The 17,196-nt window shown below is 39.4% G+C and overlaps 1 protein-coding gene across 1 annotated transcript in view; it reads right to left on the bottom strand.

The window, feature by feature from the left end:
• Positions 1 to 17,196, bottom strand: part of LOC108877732 (CUB and sushi domain-containing protein 1) — a 364,150-nt gene that overhangs the window by 177,351 nt on the left and 169,603 nt on the right. Inside the window, exons 4-5 of the mRNA XM_051077721.1 lie at positions 9,476 to 9,670; positions 8,072 to 8,279 (exon numbers count right to left, since the gene is read on the bottom strand). Of these exons, the coding sequence (XP_050933678.1) occupies positions 8,072 to 8,279; positions 9,476 to 9,670 (403 nt within the window). The remainder of the gene's footprint in view (positions 1 to 8,071; positions 8,280 to 9,475; positions 9,671 to 17,196) is intronic.

The raw sequence follows: 17,196 nt of genomic DNA, 5'->3' as shown, positions 1-17,196 counted from the left end.
GTGCAAGCAGTTTATTACGAGCCATAGTTAGGTATAGGAAACCTCTAGCAGCTGTAGTAATTATGACTGGAGTGAAGGAGGAGGTTAGGTGACGTAGTATATACAGTTACAAAGAGATTGGTGTGGATGGATGGGCTAACAAAACACAGGACTTTGACAGGTGAGACCAATTAACTGCATGTTCATCATCGCAAACATGATAATAAAGGTCAAGTGCAGGGTGTTATTTTAGGACACGCTCCTATGGGTCATATCAGAGGGTAGGGGCAGTGACATATATGGTTGTTTAGTTTGGAGGACTTGTTGCCTTATACAAATTGCTTTAGAGGATTTATTCTTGTTTGTTTTTTGTACTTTCGTAAATATGTGTTTCTTTGCACATTTTGATGATTTGGTGTCTCCTTGCTGCTTCCTAGTGGTAAGAAACTAATTGTTGCAGCTTTACCGGATGTACAGCGAGGTCACTGAAGAACAGCCCCTCTCTACACGGTTTTATTTGGAGTCAGATAGGTCAAAGTTAGAATTGGGATTAGATTAAGTGTTCGTGATTAAGGTTAGGTTTATGGAATAATAATGAGTGTAGGTGTTCTAAATGGCTAATATTACAAAGATGCAGATTGTTGACATAAGAAGTTTAAATAAATCAAATAAATAAAGTCATTGTGCATAGGAGAGAACAAAAAATAGAGAAATATGAAAAGTAGAGAGAGGAACAAATAAAAAGTGTGAGATATGCTGCACCTCTTCCATTATTCATAGGGACTGGCCAGCTGCCTGACACTGGAATGAGAGAGCGACAAGAGGTCAGAGAGAAGGAGGACAGAGGGATGAGACTGAACTGAAAGTAAGGGGGAGAGCAAACGAGAAGAGAAAGGGGGAGGGACTGATAAAAGTTTGAAAGAAGACAGGCCTAGCTGGTGAAAAGGAAACAGAGGCTGCAGCACAGAGGACAGGTGGCGGTGGGGATGGAGAAGAAGTGGGGAGACATAATGAGGGACAGGTCTGACGGAAAACAGTAAAGCAAGTTTTAGGATGATGAGAGGAAATGCAAGAGAAACAGAGCTTAGAGGAGGGACAAAAGCTGAGAACAGAGAGGCTAGAAAAAAAACCACAAGAAAACCTGCAGCAACAAACAGGGACTGACGGATGAAGAACACAGGAACGGAGGCGAGGGCAGGAAATCCGCTTAAATGAACAGGAGGAAGGAGGTTAGACAAGCTGTGAGGAGAGGTCGAAAGTGAGAGAAGGTGAGACGAGGAGGCAAGCCTAAATGAGGTTAGACATTACAAACACCAGATTGCAAAGGATGGAGATAAATGAGAAAGTAAGTGAGGCTGGAAGGAGAGGAGTGATGGAAGAAAGGAGAGGAGGGGACGGAGAAGGGGAGAGGAGAGCTAGTTTCACATGAAAAAAGGAGCTTGCGAAGATAAAGCGGAGCATGGAGTAGGAGAGACAGAAAGAAGAGGTTGCAGAACTAAAAAAAATAAAAGAGAGAAGAGATGAGAATGGGGAGAGGAGATAAGAGAGAAAGAGAGGAGCCGTTTGACAGACCAGAGAGGAGTAGACAATAAAAGAGAGGCCAAATGACAAAACAGAGAGGAGAGGGTTGACAAAGAAACCAAGAGCAGGAGAGAGGTATTTCTGTGCTCACTGTAGCACTTCTCTATTATTAGACCACTAGCTTTTTGGTGATACATGAACATCACAAAGACACAGACATAACTTTCTACTGTCTGGGCACTGCTGTTTTGGCCCTTGTCCTCCCTATTGGCTGCTTGTATTGCTGGCAATACATTATTTTAACTTTATTCTACTGCTGCACTTATTGCAAGTCCCTGTGGATGTAAGCATCTGCAAAATGACAAAAAGGCACTGTAAAAATAAATGATTGGATACAAGTCAAAAAAGTTGGAAAGCACATTATCCACAACAGATAGCTGTTTATTCCAAGTGCTTAGTGCAAAACCCTGGTACACCGGTACTTTTAATCTCATAACACACCCACACAGGAACACAGGAACACGTACACACACAATCACACAGCCAGTAAACATAATTTAAAATGTAAATGTAATAACAGGACAAGAGATGTGTTTCAAAGTGGAGAAAGGAGGGCTGGTGGTTACAGAAAGGGAGAGCAGGAGGAAAAGGCAAAAAGGAAAGTAAACGAGAAAGCAACATGGGGGAGAAGAAGTAGGGAGGTCAGAAAGAATGCAAGAGTGAAACAGTTAGGCATGAGAGAAGAGAAAACAGGAAAGAATGGAAAAAGTCTGAGCCTATTCCTTTGGCAGATGTCAGTGAATTCTTCATAGCAAGGTACTGAGGATGGATAAAGTTCATCCAAAGATGCTGGAGGCCTAATGCAATGCCCTTTGAATTGGCAAACAATGCATGCCCCAAGTTTCAGAAAAAGGGCTGGAGGGTGTGTTCAAATGATCAAGGAATCATATGACTATACCTTCCTGGGAAAACTTACCAAGGTCAAGGTGCTCGAGAAGAAATTCTAGCCGAGTGTTAAAACTCACCATAACCTGAACTATTCATGCAGAGCAATGTGGGCTCAGTCTTGGTCATGAGAAAATGGACCAGCAGTTTGTTCACTTGATGTAATTTCAGCAGTGATGGATATTTGCCATCCATGCCTTCATCTGTTTTAGGGATTTCTTAGATGCCCATGGCTGTATTCACCAATGTTTTTCTGCGGGAGGTGTATGGGGTGTCAGAGCCATCATGTTTGTTCAAACAAGGCAGTGGGGGTTCCTTGCCTTTTCTCCTGTTTGTATTAAACAATCAGCAGTGACATTACCATGACATTTCTGCTATTTGCAGATGATGTTGTCCTTCTGGGTTCATCAGGCTGTCATCTCTGATTCCCCTGAGAAGTTTACTAAGTGTGATTTACTTAGCATAAGAGTCAACACCTTCATAACTGAGAGTTGTCTGCTTGTTGGATGAACATGTGCAAGCTCCTCATTGAGGGTAGTTCAGGAGTTTTACTCACAAATAAAATCAACAACACAGACAGCTGCCTGTGTGTATTGTTGACAATAAGTAGACAAAATTAGATTGTCATTACCACCAGGTGAAATGGAAATGTCTGTCCTCATTCTTGATGAGTATAAGAATGTAAGAGGTTTGGCATACAGCAGAACCTTGATGTTGATTTAAAGAAGCCAGTCGAGGCAGCGCTGGCAAATGGCAAGGATGCCTTGCCAGCCTACATTACAGTTCTTCCTGAGGGAGGCATGAATGCATGTGCTACATTTTATGGCAAACCATCAAAAATTGTCAAAACATTTCACTGACAACCACCAGGAGAAAAGTCAGAGGATCACAAAAAGTCATCAGGATTCATCCTCTGGGGACCATGGAAATCATGAAAGACTAAATGAGTATTTGCTTAAGCTACATTTTGAACACAGCAGGTGTTTTGTCTTGCTTGTATTGTGTTGTTCACATTAGGTATGGCAACTTTAAATTTTGTGTGCTAGGGACGCATGTTTATCATATAATATATGTTTGTGATGTGTAAACCCATTAAAACAGACCTACGACTCCTGCAGGAGTAATGGAGTAATGTAGGAGACCTGACTCCTGTAATAGTTTCATCACATTATGTGTAGTGACCCTCTCAGTCAAATAATGGAATAATTGGCAATTAAAGCCTTCGATTTGGTTAGAAGCCTGTAAAAGATGGGAGGGAAGGGATTCAGTGTTAAAATTAAGATTCCATCAACCTCTTTAAATCACCATAACAAACCACTGCTTATTAAAAATCCTTGACTATCACGGTGATGATACATTATAGCAAATTCTTGAGTTTTCTGCACTAGCAACTGGGTTAAAAATCAATGTGAATAATATAGTGAGCAATAAGGAACAAAATATGATTAATTGCTTGTGGTCGTACTTCTTGGATATAATAGCCTTCAGCAGTGTAAGAATTCATTCAGTTGAAGAAAATGACAGTACTAATACTGTTGAGCTTTAAGCATTTCAGTTTGTCTTGTGCTTTGAAAGACTGAGATAGAGGAGGAGAGGAGAAGAGAACGGGGACATGGAAAAAGAGAGAAGAAAGGATAGCCTGAGGGAGTGTTGAGAGTGCGGAGAATAGAGGAAAAGGGAGAGGGAAAAATGAAGGTGAAGGAGAAGGCTAGAAGGGTAGAGGTTAGGGTGTAGAAAGGAGAAGGAGAGTTGTTTAAGAGCAGGGAAGAGCCTGCCGTAAACCAGGAATGAAAATGATAATCGCAGCTCATTTTAAGAAATCAAAGAAAATCTATTCAGATTTGAAGATTACAGCTGTAACAACGTTACATACAACCTGTTTTAGAATCTATGTCCTCAGAATAATAAGAGCTTGCTATTCTAAGTACAATGTTGGGTCACAAGACACTGAAATATTAATAATCTTTACAGGATATTGGTCTGAAATTAAATGTAATTATACTAAAGCATGTGTTTATGGAGGCTGTCACATGATGCAGTGTCATCAACATGTCAATACTGTCAGTGACTTGAACTCGCAACTTTCAGTAAAAGTCTTCTTTCTGGATTTAGCTTACTGGTCAGCAGACTTGTTTCCCCAGATGAGTCTGGATTTTTCTGGATCATTTTGATTCATGGAAACATGAACAAATACGTGCACTTAGAAGGACCGCTGACCTCCTCAACTGTGTACAGAAACAGCTGTGTGACCTGTTGACATTTCACTTGCTAAATAGAGAGATAGAGAGAAAAACATACAATAAGCCATACAGTATCATAAGGCATTGGACTGCAGTAGGCACTAGGAACACAAATGCCTGGGGGTCTTAACAAAATCTCTCTTTCTGTATCCCTGACCCTGTCTCTCTCTCTCTCTTTCCCTTTGTCTCTCAGTTGTCTGCCTTCCTTCTCTCTCATATCCTCTGTGCAGTCTTTTTTTTATATTCTGCAAATAATACAGGTGAAATAAAGTTCACATTAGCTAGTAACTGTGCTTTCTGCCAATCTGACCTTCATTAGCAGGCAGGTTTGAAAAGCACTGGGTACAACTATCATCCAGGAAATAATCTTTCAAATTGTACAAAGGGTTGTAAGAAATTTTATGATACTGAAGTAGTCCAAAAACAGGATAAAATTTGCTTGTAATTGCACACACAAAAAAATCAGTCTCAAGAAAGAATATAAGAAATGATAGGACATGATATGGCCATAATTCTATTCTGACAAACTGTAATCACTTTGTCCAGTTGAACATAAATTTATCTATCTATCTATCTATCTATCTATCTATCTATATATATATATATATATATATATATATATATATATATATATATATATAGGCTGTGTGTGTGTGTGTGTGTGTGTGTGCACACAGCTGTGTTTGTGTGCATGTGTGACAGCTAGACAACCTGACATTCAACCTGCCAGCTAGCAGACAGGAACATGAAACAGGAAATTGCTTTTGGGAAAGCCAATCAGAAAAAGCTCTCGGTAAACAGGAAGAACCCGTCACAGTGGTCTTGTCAGGTGTCAGTCATTTTCACAATGACCTGCCCACATGCCTCAGTGAAAACGTCAATCATCTCTTAATCCCACCTCTGGAGAAAGGTACTTAGGGTCGTATAAGACTGTGTATAGCAGATGCCCATTTAAGTTTACCTTCATAATTATATTGGTTTAGGCCTGGATCAGTGAAATTTGGTTAAATATACAGTACAGGGTGTCTGGGAGGCCTATGGCAGCTAAGATGAAAAGCATAAAGCTGCATCAACTTCAGTTCAGCTCCAGCTTGGGACCTTTTTTGTGTACTCCCCTCTCTTCCCCACTCTGTTTTGCCTCTGCATCAACACTAAAACAAAGTTAGTTCACTTTGCAAAATTAGTATATACAACACACCAGTAATAAAAGAGCTTATATTTTAGTCTGGTTAATTTAAGTATTATTCTGAAACAGAAATATAATTTCAAGAGGCTCATATCAGTATATATTACTCTAGTGTCAATCTGCCAACTAAAATTACCTTGGAAGTATATTTAAATGTTCTGCCCAGCACTTGACAAGACAAATATCTGTGATCTGATTTTTATTTTTTCATTTATTTTATGTGCAGAAATACATTTCTGCAACTGGTATGTTTTTGTAGATTAAACCATGTTTGTTGTGGTGCATAATTTCACAGCCTATTGTGGTGCCCCATCAAGCAAATTGCCAAGTTACCTCCTTCTAGAAAGCAGGGCCTTTAACCTTTAGTGGCTGTGTTTTTATTTAGTGGGCCTAATAATGTGAGTGCTTAGGGATGTAAGGACCAATCCTTTGAAATCAGGCTTCAGATGTTGCAGTCACCATTTTCTATGTGACAAAATGCTGGGTGTACTCTCCAGTACACTCCCTCTCTTCCCCCTGCATTGCAGAGGGTGGGTTGACAGTGGTCCTTGAATGTTAGACTGTCAGAGACAAGCAGCGTATGTGTATGTATATGTGTGTGTGTGTGTGTGTGTGTGTGTGTGTGTGTGTGCGTGTTTGTGTGCATGCACTTCAGTGTGCAATCTGTCAGAGTGAGCAGAGAGAAATGATCAACAGCTCGCACTGTCAGAGGGCCACTTAAGACCTGACACAGACACACAGAAGCATATACATGCACACACAAACGGTATCATGAGAATGCCATGGTTGATGCGTACTGCTTGGCTAGTGACAGGACTAAATGTGCAATTATTCTTTTTGTTTCCATCTAGGACTATCCTCTATGCCTCCTTCACTCCTCTTATTTATCTGTCAACCTATCCATTCTATTCTTTTGCAAGTTGCACTACAATCATGAACCATTTTCTACACATGGAAGACAATGTCATCTATCAGTTGGAGTCAGGAGAACATGAAAAATGGGTGACACTTTCAGCAGGACATGGTGATCTACAAATAATTTTTTAGGAATTACATTTACTAGTTAAAACGCATCAATAAAATCGTATCTCCACTGTTACACAGCATTACCTCATCACAGGATGTCCCTTATATGCAAAGATGTCTGGTTGCATGGATATTTGCATTTATTAAATTGAAAATTCCATATCACCTTGAAAAGCTCTGCAGATCTTTAAGACACTTCAGCAGTGATAAAGGAGGCAGAAAACAAGTGAATGCACCTTGTTTGTTAAGGATTACAGAGACATATTGCATCCTCCATTTTAGAGAAAAAAAGTCTGTACTATTACAGTCTGTACTAATGTTGATTCCTGAGCAGACCTGGCTCACAGGCATCTCTGTTGTTATTACTGAAGAAGGCCAAACTGCATTTCCACTTTCCCCTCTCCAGATTTCTTGAGCAGTTCCAGCAACTTGAACCAGCAACAACCTTGCATGTTTAACCACTAGGCTGCCTCCACTCCTGGAAAAACACATCTAAGCCTTCAGTGGAGATGTGCGATATTCTGAACAAACCGACGTGAATTCTAACAGCGCTCTAAATTTAAAACCCAGATTGTATTCTACTTCGACAGAGTGCCAATTTTCAAACACGGCTGCAGAAAATGGGAGTGAAAACAACAATTTATCACCTCCCCTGTGGGATTTGAATAAATCAGGAAAATCAACAGGACTCCTGTGCAGCTAATCAATCAGTGGTTGTATCTGCCCTCCCCAACAACATCATTAGTCCTCTTTTAATATTAAATGCCCCTTTGAAAATATACAAGTTAGAGAAAATTGCAATAAAAACAACAACTGTTCTCTTTAATGTGAACCAGTAAGCTAACAGAACAATGAAGCCTCTAGGCTACTAATTCTTGGAAAGGATCCTGTGTCCCCACCTAATTTACAGAACAAGGCTGGGGTGTCCACTTTGTTTATGTGTGTTTTTGTGTCTGTTTGATATCCTCTAGATCTAAAACACAAAAGATGCGTCTATGCTACTCACCGCTCAAGTGCCCGTGGTGATTGTGTCTGTTTTCATTATGTATTTATACAACATTCGGCACATGATGCCTCAGCCCTGCTGATATTCACAAAGATTCCTGTGCCTTCAAAAGTGACTGTTTTTTTCTACTCAGCACTGTGGTCTGTCTGTGTATGACATTTATCTTACCATATGCTTGGTGCTTCTGTCCCACTGATTTCCAGGAAGTCATATTTGTCCTCTAAAAGGAAGTCATTGAAGACCAGAGCTATGGTGTCCCCGGGTTCAGCGAGGATCGACCACGTACAGTCCAGGTTGTTGTCATACTCTGCAGGGTATCCTGGGCTGGTTATTGAACCTGCGGTGCCTCGTAACGTACCGCCACATGCTCCCTCCGCTGGACAGAGACAGAGAGGGAGAAGGACAGAACAGAATGAAGAGGGATAGTAACTCTCTAACATACACAAATTTTTTTTATATTTCTCATATTTCCAACATTGATTTTGGAACTTTCATTACTGGGTTGGCTTGGTAATTCTCTATTTTACTTTTTGTTATTTTCATTTATCTATACAATTGTCTTTTTATTTATATTATTTCCCTTGTAGCATTTTTATTTCTCATGTGCATTGGTCTGAAATTGTTTTACTGAGCATGTTTGTACTTGTTATCATCAGCTTGTCAGTCATCTGTAAAATACATTAAAATGCATCTGTATGAATGGCTCTATTCAAATAAAATTTTGATTGATTGATTGATTGATTGATTGATTCATTCATTCATTCAATAAAAACAGATGAATTAACAAATTATTCATGCCAATAAGAATATAACAACTACAATAACAACAACATATTGTTTCATTGTTTTAACATCCTCATCATTCTGATTAAATTGTCATTAACACATCGTCTGCATGTTTTCAAACACTTAACAAAGTGATTAATGCAAGAACAAAGGAAAAAGCACCTTGGCTAGACACAAAAGCAGAAAATGCAATTGCTGAATTGAAGCCTCTGAAAAAATAATAAGTGAAGTTTGCAGAGATTTATCATAAGCTACTGAATCCCCATGCTGAGCTGTTCAACCATCTACTGGCCCTGATGGTGAAAACCTGGACAGATCTGTTCTTGTCTGTAGACTAATGAACCATTAGAAGGGCTTTGCTTGAGGATTTTTGGCTCCATCTGGTTCATACAACGGTTTGTTACGTATTCTGAGTCAGACCTTGCTGTGCTTTAAAAGTAATCAATACACTGGTGCCTCTCATCTTCCTCTGCCCCGTGACCACATGTTGAGGTCTTTCAGTTCTCATGACCCCAGATTATTATTATTTTATCTTTTTTTTTCCACTGTTGGAGATGGCACTAGGCATTTCTAGAAATACATTTCACTTATGAAGTAACAGTGGTGGGTAACTGTTTGGGGACATGAGTCTGTGCAAGCTGTCATATCAGTTTAAGTATGACATGCTTTTATGATCTAAAAGGAGCCCCAAATGGCTGACAAAGTTAATGTTATCTAAATTATATTAAAGAAATGTGGATGAATCAAAATGAGAAAGAAGAAAGGAAGAAAGAAAGAACATCTTACCTCTACAAAATGGTGATGGGAAGTCCCACTGTGCTCCACTGCCATGTGATACAATACATGTGAGGATACTGTGTCCTTCCAATACAAAACCTGACTCACAGCTGTATCGGATCTTGTCCCCCATGTTGTACCGTGAGCCATGAATGACCCCATTTGGAATGAGGCCTGGGGTGCCACACGTATGGCTGGGCAGGACTGAAACACACACAGAGAAGAAAACAAAGAAAATTGTTTTCAATTAGTCATATCTAGATTTGTTTATAAAAAAACAAAACAAATGCCCACTACAAAAAGTTAAACCAAAAACAATCAAATTAATCAATCAACAGCCCAAAGAAGAACTAAGCAGTTAACCACAGCTCAAACATATCTCATTATATTAGTCAATCAATCAGACAGATTCAAGCTGCTCCTATTTTACACTCACTACAGCGGGAACTGACCAAATACCAAATATCAGCAACACGAAATGCCAAAGTTGGGTATGTTTACTTTTCTAGAAACCTAAAAATATGTGAAAATGACTGTGTGGTATTTAGATGTCTGACTGGCATTTTTTCTCTCCAATGTGCATCTGTTGTTGCCCGTTCTTAGATGACACAGCTCTACAGTGGGAGCAGCTACAGGCAGCTCATGGTATAACCAGGCCAAAATCAATCTATGACTGTAGCCAACACGCCTTAGCTCCACAGAAGGGGCAGCAACACAGTGGCTGTAGTACAACCTGGACCGACTCCACGGTATCTAACCCTGGTGTACGCTGTGTGTTATGTGTATTTGTATAACTGGAGCATGTTAACTTGCTGGGTGTGCAGCATGTGCATGTGTATCAAAATGGCCACTTTTTAATGCGTGTGTATGGGTGTCTGAATGTGTGTGCAGTGCAATGTGTCTGCACGTATGGGGTATTCAGTCAGTCAGTCAGTCCGTGTGTTTGTGTACACTGTTCCAATTAAACGCTAGCATGGTAATTAGACAAAGCTTCACCATGAGACCATTAGAACTAGGACAGAGAGAGGGGTGGGGGGTGGAGTAGGGTGCGGTGGGGATGAGAGAAAGACAGTGAGGAAGAGGAGAAAAAAGAAGGGAAGATAAAGGGAGAGACAGGAGAGAGGAGGAAGAAGAAGGAGAAAGGCTAGAGACAGAATGACGGCGGAAGGGAGAACAGACAGAGGGGTGGGAGGGCCACAGGAAAGAGGAGAGTTTCCAGTCAGACAGGAAAAGAGAGAGGTGAACTAATTGCAGTGGGCCCTAAACATGTATAATTTAGTCTAATTGACTCATTATTTGGATTGTATGAAGTCATGCATCAGAGGGAAGTTACTCACACTCAGCTGACCATGCTGTCCTCTGTGCAAATGTGCTGCCTGCTTTGTTTCAACAAGGTGAGGCACACAACCAAATTCAAAGCCCCCCACCTACAGCACTGACTGAAGGATGGGCAGAGAGAGGGAAAGAAGCGAACAAAAAAAAAAGAGAGAACGAAAGGAATCATGTGTCCGAGCCAAGTCATTAGTCACACTTATGTGACCGTACAGTCTTGCGACTGCCAGGCTGCCATGTTTTAACAAGCCAGCTTGGTGCACAAAGGTATTCCCTCATTTAGACTGATGTCTGAGGAAGTCATCTGAAAGAATCAGGGGGTGTTTTGGAAGGATAAAGGGTTCACAAGTATTGTCAGAATCCAGATAATCTCATACTTACATACTATGGCTGTATTTTTCCTCCAGCTCTCAGAGAAACCATTTAATATTCTCTAATTTTTTTCACTCCAATGTACAGTTTGAGAATATACTTTTGAATAATATTGTTTTGGCTCTGCAGTACTGTGCGAAACAGTGGATTCACCTGCAGCGCTATGTAGAATGGTTGGATGTGTATACACTGGTGACCACTGTAGCTTCAATTTGCCACTAATCAGCTGATTTTTCCCATTATTCATTAAATGTTGTTGAATTTTCAAAATAAGTGAGGCTTTCCATGTCATATATCTCTTCAACTTTATCCAGCCAGCTCGTCAGCGTATCCTTCTTACCACCATCTTCTCGTATTGTATTGTCCTCATGCTATGCATTTTCATAGGTCAGATTACCTAAATATAGCACTACACAAGTATTGGGTAATAAACTATAAACTATAATATCATTGTTAACTCTGGCCATACATCATCCCAATATTTTCTCATTTTCATATGTTCCCAGAACACATGAGTGTGGTCTATGTTTTTCTCACCACACATCCTCCACAGTTGACAGTTGTGTAAATGAATCTCTACTTTTAATCTTGGGAGTATTAAACAAAATCTGACTATGTTTTTGTTCCAGAAGAATTCTTTCCATAGCCTGGAGCTGGTGGTTGTTTGTTGCTGTATCTTACATATATTATAAAAGTCATCTTTAGATATTTGTATTTTAAGTTCTATTTCCCATTTATCTCTAATGCACAGTGTAGAAGTTCTCTTCTCAACACCAAACCCTGACGCAATCAATATTACCATTCAAAAGATTATAACATCCTAATGGTTATTTTGACCATGTAGATTTTTGCACTTTGAAATTAAAAGAATATTTTGACATTTAGGGGAACATGCTTATTCCCTTTAATGCCAAGAGTTACAAATAAACTAAACAACGTGTGTGTATTTTTTTGTAAATTTAATTAATCAACCAATGATTAACAATACTACAACTACTACTACTAATAGTAATAATACTACTACTAATAATTGTGTCTCATTATAACAGATAAAGGTTACATTTCTGACAGCACCAGTTTTGGTGAATAGAAAATGTAGCTGCCTTGCACTGGTGATATAAAGGTATAATAATACTGTCTGAACACTCTGCAGCCTGAAATTATGGCAGACCTAATGAACTGATTAGACAGATAATGTCACATTTCTCCGGGTTTTAGTGCAGGGGCTATAGGTCTCAGCAGGGGTCACTACACAGGCCAGGGTGTGTGCTCAAGCTACAGCAAGAAGATTTCTAACATCGGCCTTATTAAATCTAGCAGTTAGCTGTACTTCCAGACATAAAAAAATAACATTCAAAGCCATATTAATTCAAAACATGCACAGCAGGCCTTTGTCTACTCAGCAAACTTCGCTTTGAGTGGTGCAAGAAAAACTGTGTCTTGGCTGAACCTAACTGCTGACCCCATGTCTACAATGTGCAGAATGACATTCATAGAACAGTAACTTATTTTCACCAAAATTTCAGATTACAAATGGCAAATGGCTTGTTTTAAGTTGCCATCAATAATCAGTATTGTTTTTGGGTTACTGCAACCAATTTACAATTTTGATTAAGAGAATAAGGCTGTGTGCACAATGCTTTGATTTGTTTGCCTTGTTTTTAATTAGTACTCTACAACCTTGTTCAGCTGTAACCTCATGCCTGGGAAACTTCAAATTAGCCCTTGCAATCGTATTCACTGGCATAATAACTTTGATAACATGATGCTGGATGATGCTTTTGTTTATAATCGTATTTATTCTAGCCATTTGCAATTTGAGGTCATTTTGGGTTATTTCATAAAAAAGTGAACGTTAGAATTATGGACCAATCAGATTACAAAAAATGGTCAGATGTGTGCAAGAAACTGTGTGCTCATGTAGAGCGCTGAGGCTTTGCATTGTCTCATTAAAGCTGCTTTTTTGGGGAATTAAAATAAGTTAATTTACAATTATCTATCTAACTTATTAAAATACACTGATATTTTGCCTTTTACCCAGTTTGGGATGGCTATTTCCCCTGCACTAACACACTTGCTTGAACTCCCACTGTTCTCCTAGGGAGAGTGTAGATAGCCATGTGCTTTGTCCCTTGAATCCCAGTCTGTGTATATCTCTGTGTTTGTATAGGTATTCCTCTGTGTGTGTGTGTGTGTGTGTGTGTGTGTGCGTGCGTGCATGTGTGTGCCTTTGTCTTCTGGAAGTGACTGATGATGCTCCCCTGCTATGTTTGTCCCTTCCGGCTCTTCACAGCCTTGGGGCAGGTCAGCATGTTGCCATGGCAACTCTAGGGCAGGGCATCATTTTAATAGTGATGCAGAGGTGAGTAAAGACAGAAAGGTGATGAGTAATATCCAAGTGGGATAAGGTGAAGAGAAGAACTGAAAGAGGAAGGAAAGATAAAGAACTAGGAAGGAAAGGACAAGTTGTGTTAAGAGGGAAAGAACAAATGAAGAATGATGAGAGCCAGAGGGAATAAGGAAGTGAAGGAGACAGGAAGGGGTAGATGGGAGAGGTGTTGATAAAGGCTTTTGTTAAATTATTAATAAATTATAAGTGTCTTGCAGAAACCTTGTACATAGACAACTGCATCCTATTTTCTGTTTGATCCCTTTTAATTCACCCCCCTGAGAAAATTCTACATTTTCACTATTACAGTCAAATAACCAAAAGTTAACTCTGTGGCAGCATCAGAAGTCAGGCCCAAAACAGATGCTGCTAAAAAAAAGTTAAACATCCTAAGCAAAGTCCTCTGCACTACCTCTACAGTGCACTCTTTCACAGTATAAATATATAGTGACGCATATTAGCCAACCATCTACTAAAAATAGCAAAGCAAACAGCTCCTTGAATCTGTTGTTATGGATGCACTAAAGCATTTGTTGGTGGATGAAAGCCAATCACCATAACCTCTTGCTTTCTCCCTGTGGTGTAAATGCAGTGCACTAGAAAGAGACACACCATTATTCAATTCTACATATAATAACTGACAAAGTTAAATGCAATCAGAAATATTAGAGTTACTGGGCTCATAGTGACAATTATGGAACGGCTTTCTTGCATTAACAGGACAATCATTAAAAACTGCTAGAATCCAATAGGGACACATTTTTATGGTGGAAAACAAAAATATACACAAACGTAACAAAACACAAACCACTCCTGCAGCATAATCAAACTGTTGACACCAAGATAAAAACATCCAAAAGGAAAAAAAAATCTATAAGCTTTGATACTTAATTAAATAAATGAATGAACTGAAAATAAATATTTAGGTACATCATGCATTATGAGCAAAATGTCTATGAGTTTATGAGCTGAGTGGAGAATGATCTCTAGTTACCTGACAGTAACAAAACAACTGGAAAGAACTTTATTTGTATCCACAGCATGTAATTTGCCACCAGCCAAAGTTGGAGCAGATGTTTTGTCAAATCTAGCTCCACATACCTGGCAAAAATGACTAATTTCTTGTTTAGTTTCCAGGGGGCTGTAAAGTTAAAACCAAGCGGAACCAGAACAAATGTCAGACCGTGTGCACATATTGCCAAACAGGGATTGGGACAGATGTTAGCATTTGAAATAGGTATGGAAAATTTTTATCTTTCAGAGTGATTAAAACTTTGAGAGAGTAGTTAACTTTTTTTCTGGACCTTTTTTTGGTTTAACTCAAAATTCAGGCATGGTTTTACTCCTAAAATAATAATAATAATAAAAAACTTAATTCTCAAAATACATTTAAAATGTCTGTCAGAGTTTTCATGTTCATCCACCAAAAGCCTTGGTCACTAAACATAGTAAAAAGCTTCTGATTTTTGCATAGTCGCAACTCGACAACAGCTGCAGATCGGGCCCTTTTATAGCAGAGTTCACACACTCAACACCCCACCATAACTGATGGGAAAAAGTGCAGACAAGTCAGTTTTACCTGCCCACCATGCACCATTTTGCACTTGAATAAATCACTCCCCAAACACATCTCTGCTGAAACCCCGAGTTCACATTGAAAGCATCTCTCAATGGGTGCAATCCATAATCCATTAACACCTCTACTCAGTTCCCATGCTGTAAATGTATTAACAAATAGCAATTGCCATACTCCTTTAATCTGTGATTCTTGATGTAGAGTTGTTGCTGTTGGAGAGATGCCAAAGCCCCTGAGCTAAATGGACTCCCTAACACCACTAGTGCTCCCATGGTGTAAATGTATTAACAGCTTCACTGACACATAGTACATAATAACTCTAACCAACCAAACACTAATAGTACTCCTGGCCAACCGTGGCTAAAGGCCATAGCTGAACGGAGCCCCTCACCACCTGCTGTGCTCCCCTAGTTTTAATGCGTCAGCAGCAATGGCTACATTTCCAGCAGACCACCTTTGCTCCACCCAGCTGGGCCCTCTAAATTGATTTTCAGTATTTTTTGTTTTGAGATATATGTAAGAGGAGCATTGACTTTCATGGTAATGCCCCTTTAAAGAGTTAACGGGAGTTACCTGAGGGCAAAACAGACTGGGAATGCACATTGTGATATTGTTACTGTAAACTGTATTTACAAATAGCAGCATCATTTCACTAATGTTAAAGAGCTACAACTATTCTGACAGCTGTTTAAGTAATTTATCAGGCAAAAATTCCAAACTTTCCAGAGTTCCCTTTTAGTATTGGATTAGATTAGATTAGATTTGCTGCTTTTCTCTGTCTTATGAAATAGTACATTTAATATCTTTGAATTTTGGACTGCTGGTCCATGCTGATAAAACAATATGCAAACTTTTGTTTGGCTTTAGGAAATTCTGATGGGCATAAACTGATTTTTTCATTTTTTGGACAAGACAATTAAAGAAAATTATGATCAATCAGACAACTAAAAATGAAAATAACCATTTTGTAGCAAATGTTAGTAACTCACACACACACACACACACACACACATATATATATATATATATATCATCTTCATGCACTAACATGTACAGTATTTGCAGCTCCAGAGATTCAAAAATACAAATCAATTCTACGTTGCCTCTGGTGATGATCAAGCTTTCTGGCATACACAACAGCACCTAAAACCAAGGGATGCCTACTATGAAGAAGCTATATGGTTCATTTGGTTCAAATTCAAAGCAGCATTCTGCACTGTACATCCCAATGATATTACAGATCAGAGCTTTCATTCCTGCATTTATTGCTTTGGGACAGAGAGCTGTTTATTATCTCAAATAGTGACTGCACTGTCCAAGATAATGAGAACAACATATCTGAATTCTGCCTGACAATTCTGGATGTTGGATTTTCCTTTTAAGTGTGCCAGCCAGTGATGTTTCCAGCATTAATTCCCAACGATCACCAGTGAAGGAGGGCAATCAGAGTACAGACTTCACTTTGTTCTACAACACAGAGAATACCATAGAATAAACCACAGCCTAATGAGTCAGGGCATGTAGAATCACAAGTTACGTAGTAAACAACACCAATGGATTAGAACTTGGGGGTGCACGGATAATACCAAACATTGCAACAGCAAAATGTATTCTGTCCGCATACGTCTCTGCAGTCTGCCGTCATAAGCTGAAACCTAAACCACACTTAACCAGAAAAAACTCGAGCCTTTAAAAGTTACATTTCTGTTCTGATCCCTTGGAGTAAACATATTAAAATGTATTAACACCGCCTTTCCTGTGTTCCCCTGGTGAAAATATATTAGCAGGGCAAGTGACATTTCCAGCACTGCTTCTCATCAATCACCTGCTAAACAGAGTAATCACTGTAGCAGCTACACTCTGTTAAACACCAACTCTCCCCAGCCTTTCCAGCTTGACTATAGAACCAAGAAATATTGGTTGCTAATATACAACATCCCCACGCTGTGATGGCCGACACCATAAAGACCAGCAGCCGCAGAATCACCAGGTATTTACCAACAGATGTGGAGCGGAAATGAACACCTACTGTTGCATTGCAGCAACTTAAAACAAAAGTTT

The sequence above is a fragment of the Lates calcarifer genome, linkage group LG2 (genome assembly GCF_001640805.2).
Source record: "Lates calcarifer isolate ASB-BC8 linkage group LG2, TLL_Latcal_v3, whole genome shotgun sequence".
Taxonomy (NCBI): domain Eukaryota; kingdom Metazoa; phylum Chordata; class Actinopteri; family Centropomidae; genus Lates; species Lates calcarifer.
This window is presented reverse-complemented; position numbering and strand designations above follow the sequence as displayed.